General features: G+C 48.1%; 1 protein-coding gene across 1 annotated transcript in view; it reads left to right on the top strand.

Moving 5' to 3' along the window:
• Positions 1 to 4,662: 4,662 nt before the first annotated feature.
• Positions 4,663 to 16,575, top strand: part of FCHO2 (FCH and mu domain containing endocytic adaptor 2) — a 127,560-nt gene continuing 115,647 nt past the window's right edge. The window contains exon 1 of the mRNA XM_066602917.1: positions 4,663 to 4,856. Within this exon, the coding sequence (XP_066459014.1) occupies positions 4,824 to 4,856 (33 nt within the window). The 5' untranslated portion in view covers positions 4,663 to 4,823. The remainder of the gene's footprint in view (positions 4,857 to 16,575) is intronic.

Here is a 16,575-nt window from a genome sequence, read left to right as displayed (position 1 = left end):
GGGGTTTTTTTCTGACAACATCCATTGTTGGGGGTAAATAGTGCATTAGGCTGGATTCACACGAACGTATATCAGCTTGGTTTTCACGCCGAGCCAATATACATCGTCCTCATCTGCAGGGGGGGGGGGATGGAAGAGCCAGGAGCAGGAGCTGAGCTCCCGCACCCTCTTTGCCTCCTCTCCACCCCCTCTTCACCCCTCTGCACTATTTGCAATGAAAGGAGGCGGGATGGGGCGGGGCTAAGTTCCGAGAATTAGCCCCGCCCCCACCCCGCCTCTTTCCCCCTCAGAGCACTGCTCCTGGCTCTTCCAGCCTCCCCCCCCCCACAGAGAGAGACGATGTATATCGGTTCGGCGTGAAAACCAAGCCGATACACGTTCGTGTGAATCCAGCCTTACTTCGATAGATTGGACTTTTGTGGATGCAGCGATACCAAATATATTTTGGTTTTTTATTTGGATGCTTCTATAAATACGGGAAAAGTTTTTTCCTATTATCTTTTATTTTTTTAAAACTGAGTTTTACATTTTTCAAGTTGCCATAGGGGACAAGAAGTTGTGATGGTTTGATTGCTCCTGTAGTATGATGTAATACCATAGTATTATACAGCGATCTTGCCTTCATAGGCAATCTGCAATAACAGCCCTGGGGGCTTTCAGAAGGCCCACAGCTGCCATGGCAACCACACGAATCTTATCGAGGTGGGGCCGTACGGTACCCCTAAACATCAATCAAGGCATTTAAATGCTGCTGTCAGAATTTACAGCGGCATTTAAAGGGTTAACAGCTTCGATCAGCAGCGCTGCTGATTGGAGCTTTTGCGGGCGCGTGTCGGCTGTAAGAAACAGCTGGCTGCCGCATTGTACGGAGCAGGATCAACCTCTGATCCCCCTCTATACATACATACTCCGAATGCACACCATGTAACTGTATGTCCTGTGTCATTAAGGGGTTTTCTGGGTCATAAAAACAAGGTTATATAGCCTTAAAATAAAGATAAATTGAATACTCACCTGTCCATGCGCTGTCCAATATCCATGGACCCTGTGCATTGCGTGTCCTGTTCTCATCTGTGAAAAATTATGAGCACGCGCTGTGTTGACTATTAAGATGATAGTGTGGGTACCCATAACAACATGGCATGTACCCCTTAGGCCACCTGCAGACGGCCAGGTCAGATCCAGCTGCAAGAATTCTTGCAGCGGGATGCGGTCCCGTGCCCCTGCAGAGGCCTGCGGCTCACCCGCTCCTGGTGTCTTCTCCCTGCGCTGTGTGCCGGCTGTCGGCCAGCCGGCGCATGCGCAGAGAGGAGCCGGCCCACCACCACTGACATTTCTGTGAGGGCCTCTGCGACACCCGCACAGAAATAGAACATGCCGCGATTTGTTTTCTGCGTGTGATTTAATGCGGACAAATCACAGCTGTCTGCCTAGGATTGCGTTATCTAATGCAATCCTATGCAGGCGTGGAAATTCTGTGGGAAATCCCACCACGGAATTTCCACCTGTGTGCAGGGGGCCTTAGGGTCCACGGGCTGATCACCGAAACTCTACACTATATTAGAATAGTGCCATGGTCCTAGGCTTTTACTTAGGTGTTGGAGAGTTTGACTGCTGAACAAATGTCTTTCTTCGGGGCCTTTTACACAGGCAAATATTCTGTCCATCAACAAGTACTGATCAACAATATGGCATGTTAATTGGAAATCAATACTGCTGTTCATATGTGTCAGAGGATCATTAACAGTCAGCATTGATTGGCAGCACATCCACTCTTTACAATCGAAGGTGTGCTGCTGAAAAAGTGAGCATTTTTTTTCTTTCCATAAGAGATCCAATCAACAAGGAAATGCTATTTGTCAGCTGATCCTTGGTATATTCACATGGGCCAATGGGTGGAACAGGTTGCCATGGGTGGTGGGGAGTTCTCCTTCAATGGGTGTGTTCAAACAGAAGCTAGACAGACATCTGTCTGGGATGATTTAGTGATCCTGCACTGAGCGGGGGGTTGGACCCGATGACCCTGGAGGTCCCTTCCAACTCTACCATTCTATAATTCAATTATCAGGCAGACATATGATTGTACCCAATTATTGGCTAGTATAAAAGGGCCTTTAGATAAAGCACACAGGGATTATACACCAATCACCTATGGAATAACTACATTATTTGTCTCTTTCACTTTCCTATCTTTACTGGTTTGCATTTTAACTGGTGATGGGGTTATGTAAATCAGGGTGGTAACCTTCCTTTCACAATTATGCTTATGATTGTGATAGAATTAAGGTAATTAAATTACTCATCATGAGGTTAACTCTCTAAAAATCTGGTCATTTAAAAAAAAAAAAAAAAATCTCCATCATCTGTGTGGAGGGGTCTGCTTTGGTTCCCTTCTATGAGCCAGAATGGAAAGACTCTAGTCGACTCCAGATGCTATTCATCAGAATGGATGCACATGTAATACAACATTTTTAGTACTGTGAAAAAGCCTGGCCAGACATAGAAGGCTTTGCCTGGGAAAATTAGCTGTTTCCTTGGAGTGCTGATTGCTGCCGCAGCTTTAGGCTTCTTTCACACGATCGCATATCGGCTGTCCGTTTTCATGGCCGGCAGATATACGCTACGTTGGGGGCGAAAAACCTGGTGAACGGGCGCACAAATCAAACGTTTGTGTGCCTGTTCATATGACCTGGTGAGGCCGGTGCATATGCGCTGACCTCACTAGGCCATCTCCCATTTCCCCTCCCTCCCCATCGCAGGCTTACCTGTTTTCCTCCCCGCTCGGTCTGGGCAATGGGAAGGGGCGGAGCTAAGCGCCGATCCGCCTCGCCTCCTCCCATTGATGGCTGTGACCAAGGGGCGGGGAGAGGGTGGGCCCTTAGCTCCACCCATGCCCCACCCCTTGTCCACAGCCATCAATGGGAGGAGGCGAGGCGGATCGGTGCTTAGCTCTACCCTGACCCCTTCTATTGCACCAAATGAGCGGGGAGGAAGACAGGTAAGCCTGGAAGAGGAGGAGAATAGAGGGAGGGAGTTTAGCAGCCATGCTGCTCCACTCCCTCCCACCTATGGCTGCTGCCATGGCCTCCCATAGGAGCCCATGCAGCAGCCGACGTATTCTGGCCAAAACATAGTCCCAGAACTATGTTTTGGGCCCGACGTATAAACACCCGGCGCTATATTGAAGGCACCCTAAGACTTATGAAATTCCAGGCCATTACCTCGACATCCATCATCTACAATGGAGAGAACCACCTGTATTGGCCGCTGGATGGAGTGCTGATTGGTGGGGAGCTGACCCCCGTTCTCCTAATAGGGGGGAGTCCTGGAAGTCGGACTTTGATTATTATGGTATATACTTAGGGCAGTGTTTTCCAGCCTTCTCAGCCTTGGGGCACTCCTGCGCTGGCGGGCACGATGTGTTCCCGAGAAATGCAAAAAGATAGGTCATGCTGTTTTTGTTTTTTCCCTGCAGCCCATCATTGATGTATATTACTCCATTGAAAAAATGGGCTTCATATTTCTTTGAGATTTGCGCGTCTCGCAACTTACAAATCTCACGCAATTCTCTCGGCTATGGGAAAGCGGCCTAAGGTCCCCTGTCCACGACAGTGATTTCGCCGGCAGTAATCCGGATTACCTCCGGTGAATCACGCCTGCCGACGCTTCCCATAGCACTGCTATGGAAAGTGCCGGCCCCTGTCCACGAGCGGAGAATCATTGCGATTCTCGGCTCGCGGCGGGCAATTTGCAGCATACTGCGAATTGCCTCGATTCTCCGCGGCCAGCCAATCTATCAGATAGGGCTGACCAGCGGAGATTCGGCGTCGGCTCCCACGGCGGGGGCCTGAAGGGTTTCCCAGGCAGCTACGCTTGTAATTGCAGGTGCAGCTCCCACTGCTTTCAATGAGTGCTGGCCGCTACAGACTACATTTAGGCCTAGTGCCCACAGCCGTGACGGGCTCTGCAACAGGAATTCCGCAGCGGAGCCCGTCACGGCGCCCCCCCCCCCCCCCCCCGAGACCCCATACTTACCTCCGGATCCACCGCCCCACATGACGCTTCGGCGCGCATGCGCAACAGAGCGCATGACGCGCCGGCCGCGTCATACGACACGGCTGGCGGGGAAGCGTAGATAGTGTGATGGACGGCTTCCATTGACTGCAATGGAAGCCGTCCGCGCGTACACCTGCAGCAAATAGAACATGCCGCGGGTGAGGATGTGTGATTACGCTATTAGGTTCAATAGAACCTAATAGCTGCGGGTCAACGATGCGGAAATCCGCCGGTGGGAATTAGGCCTTAATGTCGGCTGACTGATATGCAGCCTGGGAGCCGCGGTACCCCGCTTGGAAATCACTGACTTAGGATATACCATATATGTCTCAGATGGAAAAAAAAACCCTTGAAAGTGGTTCAATATGAGAATGTGGCCCTCAGACCAGAAAAAGGAGGGCCCCGCGCTACGCCGTGAGAGCTACAGTGCTGTAGACGCTCTTCCTGCCTCTCACGTAGCTCAGCAGACATTTGTGTTCGTTGCGCCCATGTTCCATAAAGTTTATTCAAAGAAAAAAAAAAGGATTTGGCAATTCCACGCTTTTCCTGGACTTGGCCGCTAGCGGGCGCGCTGCGCCGATTCCCACCCTCTGCCGGCTACGCATGCGCCCTCCGAGCTCCAGGTGGAGGAGGCGGCTGTGGGATTCCGTCTGGCTCGGTAGGTTGGAGAAGAGCCGAGGAGGGACACTACTACATCGGGCCGGGGAGCCGGCGGCCACATTGGAGACCTCACACTGGAGCGGTGACCCCCGGGATCCACTAACAAGATGGTCATGGCGTATTTCCTGGACAATTTCTGGGTGAGCATTGATTTGCGCTGCTTCCTGTGTCCGGCCTCCTGTGCTGCCTGCACCCGGGGAGTGTGTGACAGGAGCCGGGCACGGAGGCTGGCACGTCCTGCGTGTGATATTGGATTAGTACATGGGTGTGTGATATGTGACAGCGTATTGTATAGGGGATCAGTCCTCTATATTTCGGGCACCGCTTCGCCCGCGCCGATATTATTCGTTTAGTCACTTATGGGAATTTATTTTTTTGTGTGGCGATGCCGGGATCTGTCGCCATATCGTCACTTCACCGTTGTCCGCCAATTGTTACATTTGCCAAAATTGTAGCCATAATGGGGTAAAAAGTAATTATCTCTCTATAAATAATGTAGCGAAATCTGCGGGCGGCCCATGGATTAGTGTGGAGCGCCTCAATGCCAGTGAGCTGCCGTGTAAAGCTGCAGCAGGCTGCCATATTGGTGTGATGTGCGTTCGGTAAGGCTGCGCGGGGGCTGCACGGTCTTTGAAGCATCCGGCGTCCGTCTTGGGTACAAGCGGTTTTCCTGAGATCCTCATCTGTCGGACAAGAAATGTATCGAGAGGGAAGACTGTGAAAGTTGTGCAACAGTTGCAATTCTGATCCGTCTCCCGACTCGGATGTGAGAGCGGTCATACGTGTCTACTGGTCATGCCAGCGTTGTGTGCCCATCTCGTGGGCGTGCAGCTCGGTGTATTCCGATTGACGGCGATTGTCGCACTACGTACGCAAATGTTGTAATCGCCGCCCAAGTGCTGTCATAGCCGGTAATGATGTGTGAGGTGACGGCGGTGGAAGAGCGAGCGGCTGCTGTAAATCTGCATGAAAGTCACTGATGGTGGAAATGATGAACAGCCGCACATGTGACCGCGCCACCTTCATTACACATCCGTAACCCGCAGAAAGGGGATTGTTGGTGTCGGTGCTGCCCCTGGTGGTTGGATGGCACTTCGTGAGAGGAGCCCGTCGGTCACTGGCGTGCCCGCTGTTGGTTTAGGGACATTTCACACAGGCAGAATTTTGTAAACTTTCGACAATGCGATTCGCCGTAACTTTCGCACCCAAATTTGCACGGATGCAGAATGAAAATCCCTCAGACCGACTTCTAGAGCTAAGCTTGGGGTCCAAACGTAGGTGGCCTGCTGAGTCCGGGGATGCCAGTGTGATACTTACCTCCCCCGCTGCAAGCACTGAAAGCTGCCACTGCCGCGTATTGAGCGTCGCGCTAAGTTGGCCGCCTGTTCTAATTTTATGACGGACGGACTACTTAGCAGCACCACCTAATGCATTGTAGAGGCGGCTCTCTGTACTCACACCGGGGGGACGACGGGGAAGGTGAGTATGACCCTTCCATCCCGGACTCCACTGGTCACAGCTCAGCTCATAGTGCTAACGGTAGCTGACCGCCTCTCTAATCCTGCTGGCCGCTCCAGATCGCATCCGCACGGACATTTGAGTGGAATACTGATAACGTCTGCTTGTGTGAAAGGCTCCTTACAGTGCTGCTTCTCATGATGGTGGCACTTCAGTGTTCTCCCCGTAGAGACCTGCAATAACAGAATCAGTTGCCATATTGTATTCTATACCAAGGAAGAGTGACAACCAATTCGGCGGTGGCTCTGGTTAAGTTTACAAAAGTTGTAACCCACTCCTTGTTGATCCAGAGGAAGGCAAAAAAATAACCGTGGCAGAATCCAATTTAGCTCTTTTGGAGGAAAAAATTCCTTCCCGGCTCCATAATGGCAGTCAGAATAATCCCTGGATCAACTTTTGAGTTCCTACCTGACTTAAAGACTCGGATCAACATCCCCGCTGGTCACCTAATGTCTATATCCTGTAATGTCCTAGCGCTCTAAAAAGGCATCTAGTTCCCTCTTAAACTCCTCCATGGATTTTGCCATCACCACATCCTCAGGCAGAGAGTTCCACAGTCTCACTGCTCTTACAGTAAAGAACCCTTTTCTGTGTTGGCGATAAAACCTGCTTTCTTCTAGACGTAGCGGATGCCCTCTCGTTACCGTCGCCATCCTGTGTATAAACAGATCATGGGAGAGATCCCTGTATTGTCCCCTCATGTATTTATACGTGGTTATTTGGTTGCCCCTTAGCCGTCTTTTTTCCAGGGTAAATAATCCCAATTTGGATAGCCTCTCTGGGTATTCCAGTCCCGTCATTCCATGTATTAGTTTAGTCGCTCTTCTTTGAACCCCCTCCAGCACTGTAACATCCCTCCTGAGCACCGGTGACCAGAATTGTACACAGTATTCCATGTGGGGCCTGACAAGTGCCTTATATAATGGAAGGATAATGTTCTCGCCCCTATACCTCTTTTAATGCACCCCAAGACTTTATTTGCTTTTGCAGCAGCTGACTGGCATTGATTGCTCCAGGTAAATCTACAATCCACTAATACCCCCAGGTCTTTCTCCATATCACTTTTCCCTAGCAGTACCCCATTTAGTGTATATTGGTGACATCCATTTCTCCTGCCCATGTGCATAACCTTACATTTATCAACATTGAACTTCATTTGCCATTTTTCTGCCCAAGCCCCCAGCTTATCCAGGTCTGTTTGTAGCCGCACATTGTCCTCCGTTGCATTGATTATCTTGTATAATTGTGTGTCATCTGCAAATATTGATATTTTACTGTGCAGCCCCTCTATCAGGTCATTGATAAATATATTGAACAGAATGGGGCCCAATACTGAACCCTGTGGCACCCCGCTAGCAACGGTGGCCCAATCAGAGTATGAACCGTTTATTACCACCCTCTGCTTTCTATCATTGAGCCAATTCTTTACCCAGATACACACGTTTTCAGCCAATCCGAGCTGCCTCATTTTATATATTAACCTATTATGTGGCACGGTGTCAAATGCTTTAGAGAAGTCCAGATATACAAGATCAATGGATTCTTCCTGGTCCAGCCTAGAGCTTACTTCATCATAGAAGCTGATCAGATTGGTCTGACATGATCGACCCTTCATGAACCCATGCTGATGAGGAGTTATGCTGTTGTTTTCCTTGAGGTAGTATTCGATGGCGTCTCTCAGAAACCCCTTAAATATTTTTCCAGTTACTAAAGTGAGACTTACCGGCCTGTAGTTACCAGGCTCACTTTTAGACCCCTCTTTGTATATTGGAACCACGTTGGCAATGTGCCAATCCAATGGTACAACCCCGGTCTCAATTGTGTCCCTCAATATATGAAATAGCGGTCTAGCTATCATGTCCCTTAGTTCTCTTGGATGTATTCCTGGGCCTGCAATTTATCGATTTTAATACTATAACTGGGGGGTTGTTTTATTCCCCTGCGTCTTGTGGGACATTTCTTTTTTCATTCGTGAATACACTTGAGAAAAAACAATTACATAGATTCTAAAAAAAGACGCAAGGACCAAAATACGCAGCAATTACGAGCAGGTTCATTAGAGGACTGTGCCTACCAGACCCCTCACAACTAAGGGGGTGCAGTCTGTCTTATGCGCTAGAGACATTTGGTGAGCGCAGAAGCCTAAAAGTCAATTTACACGGGACGAATGTTGGGCAAACGATGCACGACCCTCGTCCCTTTGTGTCCGCGTTCCCGTGCTGTCACACGGGAGTTAGCAGAGTTGTCAAGCTCATGGAGCGCCCAGCAGAGGGGCAGGACAGTGCAGGAGATTTTTCTTCATTTCGCTTCCCCGTCCCTCTCCATTCAGTTAATACAGCGGCCGTTCACTACTGAACGGCCGCTATTTAAACTGAATGATGAGCAATCAGCTGATCGTCCATCATTTATGCAGCACAAAAGATCAGCGGCCATACAGTCGTGGCGGAGTAGTGTCAGCTGTTGCGGAGGATCGCTACATCCCTGAAGTCATATGAGGCTGTTTTGGCATGAAAACTCCTCGCATCCTCGGGGGCGTCACATGGTGGGGAGCGCCATATGGGGACAGAATTCACAGCCCCATATCGCGCTCGTCCATGTGAAGTTATCCTTAGGCTACTCTCACACACCCTGCTTTTTACCACAATTAGCGCAGCGTTTCAAACGCCAGGCTAACCGTGGCACAATGATCCCATTGATTTCAATGGGGCTTGCTCAAAGGCATAGTTTCTAATGCTGCGGTTTTTCGAGCGCAGTCTGGTCTGTTTTCATGCGTTTTAGCGCTTTCTAACGCACCTCCTCACCCATCGCTATGATTGGGTGCCATGCGGGAAAACATCGCTCGTGTGTGACTCCATTCAAAAGAATGGCGTTCATATTAACACAGTGTTTTTGTTAGACGTTCGTCTGAGAGGCCCCATTGAAACCGCTTAGTGCAGCGTATTTTTTTTTTTTTTTAAATTTAATTTAATTTTTTTTAGCGGGTGTTGAAAATGCTCACTAAACACTGGAAAGAAACCGCCTTTGTGAGAGGCATAAGGGCTCCTGTCGGCGACTGTGTTTTCACCGCGTATCATGCGTGCGTGGCACAGATGCAGAATACGCGGTGAATTGAGTCAATGTAAGACAATGGACTTTCACTCTTCCTACACGCCGGCGCGTGGACACTGCGTATCGATACAAAAGAGAGATAAATCTTAGCGTCCTCTACTTCTCTCCGGTCATACGCAGCGCGAGCCCAATGCACCTGTATGGACTGCGTATGAGACACCGTTTGTACGTAATGCGTTGCATACGGCAGTGTTTTCATATGCATATCTGCTCTGAAACACAGTGTTGTAAAAAAAAAAAAAGTCCCATTTCGTATGCCCGCGATTAGCAGGAATGTGCTGAGCCTTACGCGTCGGAAATCCGCCGCGGAATAATGCAGCTATTAGGTTGTATTGAAGCTAACGGCTCCGTGCTCACAGGCGTGATGATCCTGCGGATTTCCACAGCGGGGAAAAAAATTGCAGCATGTTCTAATTCACCGCACTTTTCTATGTTTTCACAAGTTTACATCATACAAGGGGAGCACCGGAGTCCGGTGACTGGACGGGCGCGATTTAGAAACCTGTGTGGGCGAAACTTTTTGTTGCCCACAGTAATGGCGGACAGCGCAGCTTCCACTTCATATTTTGCTCTCACAAAAAGGAACGTTGAGCTGTGATTGGTTATTGTGAGCAACAAAGACAATTTCTTTTTTAGATAGGTTTTGAGCGATTCTCGTTCTGTCTAAATGCAGGGACATCGTGCAGTTTTTGTGCATGAGTCGCTGATCACTGAATTCTGGCTTGCTAGAACTGAGCGATCAGCTGTTATCTGCCGGCTGCACTGATAAGATTCTCTGTGCCTGTGTCCTGCTGTGAATTCACAGCAGGGACACTGGCAGTAAGAGTGGAGAAGAATACAGCTGTTTATGCAAAACAGCTGTATTCTATTAGTGGCTGTGTCCCACTCCGCTTGCATATTCTATAGTAGCTACTATAAAGAATGCAAGATGATCGCTCAAAACTGTCACTGACACTGTGATTTGAGTGCGTTTTGAGCGATTTATCTTTAAGTGTAAATGGGGTTTTAGAGTAATCCCTGAGTAATCCGTGACCTCATAGAGTGAATCATGTGACCCGCTGGAGTGCAGAACACTCATAATCCAGCAGATGCTATGATAAACAAGTCGAGCATCGACTGCCAAATCGCAGGTCATGTGACCAGAAGTTTGAAGCAGATTTAGTTATATTGAATTATTTGTGCATTGATGGCCACAAGCTGAACGTTAATGGCCACTTGTTAGGTTAAATCTGCAGTGAATCAACAAAATACTCCTTGTCAAAAACAATATCCAGCACCTAGGGGTTGTCAGAATCCAATTAATGAAACTTTCTCTGTGTGATTGTTACATTAATATAAGTGATCACAATATGAGCAAAAGGGTAAATGATTGCAGAAAACTGACCCCTTGTAGGGAGGCTCTAGTACCCTGTTGTACCGCCTCTAGCTTGGATACAAGATGTGATACAGGTGGGAATGGAGGTTCTAGTACCCCGTTGTAGCGCCTCTAGCTTGTATGCAAGATGTGATGCGGGTGGGCATGGAGGCTCTAGTACCCTGTTGTACCGCCTCTAGCTTGTATACAAGATGTGATACGGGGGCATGGAGGCTCTAGTACCCTGTTGTACCGCCTCTAGCTTGGATACAAGATGTGATACAGCAGGCATGGAGGCTGTAGTACCCTGTTGTACCACCTCTAGCTTGTATACAAGATGTGATACGGGCGGGCATGCAGGCTCTAGTACCCTGTTGTACCGCCTCTAGCTTGGATACAAGATGTGATACAGGTGGGAATGGAGGCTCTAGTACTCTGTTGTACCGCCTCTAGCTTGGATACAAGATGTGATACAGGTGGGAATGGAGGTTCTAGTACCCCGTTGTACCGCCTCTAGCTTGGATACAAGATGTGATACGGGCAGCATGGAGGCATACAATTTCCATATGATGTTCTGTGGCTGATCAGTCCACATTTGCTGTAACTGAGCCTGTAGATTGTGCAAACTCATAGGCTGTTGAAGTTGGCATCCCAGATGGTCCAATACATGTTCTGTTGGTGATAAATCTGGTGATCGGGCAGCCATAGAAGTGTGACAATGTTGTGGGGACATTCCTGTGACTCCTTGTGTGTGCAGCTGTGTATTATCCTGCTGGGAAATGCCTCTTGGAAGCCGCCATGAGAGGAACACATGTGGCTGCAGGATGTCCTGAACATATCGCTGAGCTGTCATTGTCCCTCTTACTGCTACTAGGGGTGGCCGACTGTCATATGTGATGCCCCCTAGACCATCACACCAGCAGGGGGCAGTGTACTGTTCCATAGTAAAGGCAGGAACTCTCCCTTCGGTTTCCAGACATAAATACAGCTCTCATCACTCCCCAAACTAAACCCGGATTTGTCGCTGAAGACAACCCGGTTCCACTCCGTAGGAGTCCAGTTCCAGCGTTCACAACACCACTGCAAATGAAGACGACAGACGGTGTTAAAGGCAGTACGCAAATAAGCGCTTCAGCAAACCGCCTGGAAATGGTTCTGGCAGACACGGGACTGTAACAATGGCGCCACCTATCTCTGGATGGCAGACAATGAAGCAGCGATATTGATGCTTGTCTGACAATCCTCTCTACTGGTGGTCTTTAGAAGGCGTCCTGAGCCCAGTCACCTTGTGTGCCCCCATGCATCCACTGGTCCCAACACCCCTTAACAGTCTGGTCAGAACGGCCCAGGGGGCAGACAATTAGTCTATACAACCATTCCAAAAATACGCCCCTCTCAGACTTTGGTAACGGGGTGAGATCTCTTCTCTGCGTCGTAGAGGTGTCTAGTGGTCAACAAGCTCTACAAGCAGAAGAAGAGGTCACTACACACAAGGAGCCTCCGAGAGCCAAGGGGGGTGGCACCACTTTTACCACTCAGGTGACCATTCATCTAATCATGCCAGAACTAGTCGTGTGCATATCTGCCTGAGATGTAAATGTATGTTGGGTTTTGCAGCAAAACAACTCCTTCTTCTAGGGCCTGGATTGTCTTGACAAAGAGTGTACTTAAAACTCCTAGTTGCCTCTATCATCGGAGTGTAAATGCCTCTAATTAACCATCAGACAGAGAAGTGGCTTCTGATTGGTCCATCTCTGCTGCTACATCCATTTCAATGCTGCACAACTGGCTGTGCAGGATAGATTGGATCAGAGCGATTGCACTGGGAGCTGCGATTTATGATTTGCTTTCAACCCTGCTTTTGGATGGAGCACAGTTAGCACACTCCGAGTATGCTCTGTGAAGTGTGCTCCAGTAATGATGATCAGCCAGAACATGCACTCCTAGAGATCCTCTAGATCAGTGCTTCCCAACTCCAGTCCTCAGGGACCCCCAACAGGTCATGTTTTTAGGATAATCTATAGTAAGAACACCTGTGACAATGTCTGAGGCACCGACAATAAGTACATCACCTGTGCAACACTGAGGAAAACATGACCTGTTGGGGTGCCTGAGGACTGGAGTTGGGGAACACTGCTCCAGGTAATGAACAGGCAGAGCATGTTGTTTGCACCCTCGACCAGCGCGGAGAGCAATGATGAATATGTATGTAATCCTGTTTCTTCGAAAACCGTAGTTAGCACAGATATTTATATAAAACAGCAGGTGGACTCATTTCTATGTAAAACACACATTACGTTCGTTCCTTGTGGGGGTGTATTGAAATTAATGAGCAGTGTGGTGTATAAAGAATATTTGTCTTGCGGGGATCGGTCCCGGCTGTCATATGACAAGCAGCAATAGAGGCATTGAACCTACAAGAAAGCTCTACTGATGGGTTTGTGCGCTGATTAGCGTCGCCAGTTTTGATTACCGTTTATGGCCATTTTTGTGGAGCATCATACAATTCCCTTACATGGGAGGTAGACTACGGTGCGGCTTGTAATAGGTCATATATGCCTTATTTGAGCAGGAATCACTAATTGTCCTACATTCTCTGGGTCTAGTGTGTTAGAAAAATCTACTGCCGGTTTCATGTGTTAAGGAATTAAACCTTTTACAGGCCAAATTTTATTTTATTATTTTTTTTATAAATATGTTCAAATTTAGGCCACTAAAAAAAAATTGAAAAGTAATGATAGTAACATTGGCCTGTAAAAGGTTAATGCAGTTTCATTTAGTTTCTGGGGTTTATAAAGACATCAATCACTTTTTTATATTGTACTTTGTGATGGAAAGTTGGTACAAGTTTTGCTCCCAACCTGAATGTGTGAACCCCGTCCAATAGATCTGAATGCAGAGCTTCTGGATGTGGTGGCTACCAGCACTACATAAAGTGACCATCACTACATGGTTCTACTCGTTTGTACTCATTAGGCTTCTTATACTCAAGATTTCCATACAGTCCTGGGAAAGTAGTGATACACAGATGGCGGCATACTCCCGATAAAGACCACTGTTTCAGATGGGCCTGTCCATGTGCAACGGATGCACCGCGGATTTTCCCCAACAGTTTTACACATGGAGTATCCAAAGGATATTATAGTAGTAGCAAAGTGGGTGAAATGTTGTGTACCCTGTTCCTAGCTGGCTCGAGGACTGTGAGATCCAGACAGGCACCCACAGGGGTGTCTACTGAAAGACTGAAGCCCCCCTGGTGTGGCTGGATTGACAGGTCTCCACCGGTCTGGAAGGGGATTACGGCAGGCCCCACTCCGATGACTTTTCTCTCCTTCCGGCAGCATTGTGAACTGCTTCCTCTGCAGTGTTTTACAGTAGGACTATGTTCCCATGGAAAGTCCAAGTTGAAAGAAGACCGAGTTCAAAGAAAAAACATGGCAGAAATCTGCAATTTAATCCTTGACGGTTAAAGAGTAGCTGCACTTTCAGTCTGCAGTGCTCGTCCCGTGTTGGCCATTTTTGGACTCCATGATGGGGCTCCCTTTGTCATCGACTGCACCTTCTCGTGGGTTGTCATATTGGCTGGGGGCCTCAGAGCAAAGTGGTGGTGCCTCACGTTCCCCAACCCTAATGCCGTCTGGAAGAGTCAGGTGCCAGTTAACCTTTTCCAGACTTCAGTTCTATGAATTGGCAAATAGGAGAAGGCTGAAACAATAGCTTCACCCTGTGTAACATGTCTGATGTCACCATTGAACTATGTACCCTGGCAAAGCCTCCAGCTCCGATTTATTGACTTTCTGACATTGGTGGGATACGGTTACAGGAAATGCATGGATCAAATACTTCTCCCCACTTGGAGCCCCCTTCAGAAAAGCAATTGTCGTACAAGAACTCCAGGAATGTAACGCTGTTTCTACCTGCAACATCCACAAGATATCCTTTGACAAGTCTCATTGTCTTGGAGTGCTGGCGTCATTGCAAGTAGCACTTGCAGTAAAGTGACATCTGGAGGGTCTCTACTGCGACGACATCGTTGACATCCGTTCCTGCAGTCATGAGACACGAATGTTTCCTGAATAATCCGTGCCCCCAGAGGAAGAGCAGATGGCACTCGGTTGCTGCCGTCCTCCATGCCAGGATTTGTTGTACGCCAACACCTTGCTGCTTGACTTTCCTCCACAAGGATCACACGCTTGTAATGTCCTGCCGAAAAATAGTAAAACTTTTCAATTGGTTGTAGAGATGAGTAAATGGTAGAAAACCCTGAAGTTTTATATTTATATACTCTGCTTATAATCTATACCCCAGGTGTGGCCGAAATCATGGATGACCACCCTGGGCAGAAAATGAGCAGCGGCGCCCATGAAGTATGGCACTTGTTCAGGATCCACAGCAGTTCACTGGTTAATTACAGTGGGGAATTCACACTTTTCAGATTAGGGCTCATTCACATGGGCATATTTTCTGTTCGGGGCTTTTATGGATGTAATACCGACGGCATACAACACAATTGATTTTCATCTGTGTATTCGGATGAGCATATTCTTGCAAAGAAAAAAAGAACCTACCCCCCCCCCCCCCCAAAAAAGCAGCATATCCTATTTTTATCTGCATTTATTAACCATAATCGCCCATTAAAGCTATGGACTCACGTAAAAATGCAGCAAAAATGCAGTTTCATGTGTCATTGCTGCTTTTTTTTTTTTTGTTATGTACATCGCCAGTAGACAGTGGGAAAAAGTCACCTGAATCGGGCCTTCTTACTTTTTTTTTTCACGCCTGAAAAGCTTAGTGAATGTGGATGCAATATGGCCTTAAAAACGTGCACATGAATCAAGAAGGCATGCGAGATGTACATACACAAGTAAAGAAAACCATCTAGGACAACCGGGGATCAGCTGATTCCCTGGGTGGGTCTCTTTTGTGTATTGAACTGTTTTGCTACGGGAAGCAGACAGCTCCATCCATTGTGTAGTGGCCCAGGTTGGTACTGCAAGCTGAGTCCTATTAAAATGAATGGAGTGCTGACCTGGGCTTCTGTGCAATGTTGGAAGCTGTCTGCTTCTGCAGTAAAACCGCTCAGTAGGAGTGGGGCAACCCCTTTAAGGCCACGATCACACGTGGTGGATACATTGTATATTTTATGTTGCAGAATATGCACAACATATTACAGTCCAGGCCAAGTGGATGTGATTTCAAGAAATGTCATTGAAACACCCGAAAAAAATCTGCGGTGTAAATTGACCTGCAGACTTTAGAGCCGCAGGGTATAAACTTGTGCTGCAGATTTCACCTGAGGGGGTAAAATCCGTGGCGAATCGGATGTAATCGGAACCCTTGCAAACCCAGATCAAGGACCCATGTTCCCATCCCGTCAAGATCTGTCCCACATTGCATCATGTTATTGTTGGCGGTGCGGTCACCGAAGTGTCGCGGGTGCAAATTGATGCCATTTTCTAGAACTCTCATGGCCTGGGGCAACGGGACAATTGCATCAGCACATTGTGTGAGCAGGAGTGTATTCAATAACATAGCAAGACGGAGACCGCAATGTAGACTGGCTATGTGCTTACAGAAGTAGTCCTACAATGCCAATGTAGTAACCACAGGGTAAGGTTAGTTGTGTGGAGGATTGTCTACTGCCCTGATAGCTCAAGGATATGTTGTACAGAGGAAGAGGTCTGTGGTCGGACACACGAAATGTTACCCCTATCACACAACTACTGTGCCGGCAGATCGCGAACCCCTATGGCAATACTAGCAATGCAGGAAATGTCAACGGGCGCCTGTTTATGTGAAACAACTAGAGTGCTGACCTATTTTCACAACTTGCGCAGTTTACACCGGAAAGTTGTCTTCACTAATGACAAATAGTCATG

This window comes from Eleutherodactylus coqui, chromosome 5 (genome assembly GCF_035609145.1).
Source record: "Eleutherodactylus coqui strain aEleCoq1 chromosome 5, aEleCoq1.hap1, whole genome shotgun sequence".
NCBI classification, from domain to species: Eukaryota; Metazoa; Chordata; class Amphibia; order Anura; family Eleutherodactylidae; genus Eleutherodactylus; species Eleutherodactylus coqui.
Note: the sequence above shows the minus strand (reverse complement) of the source record. Positions and strands in the feature narration are given on the sequence as shown.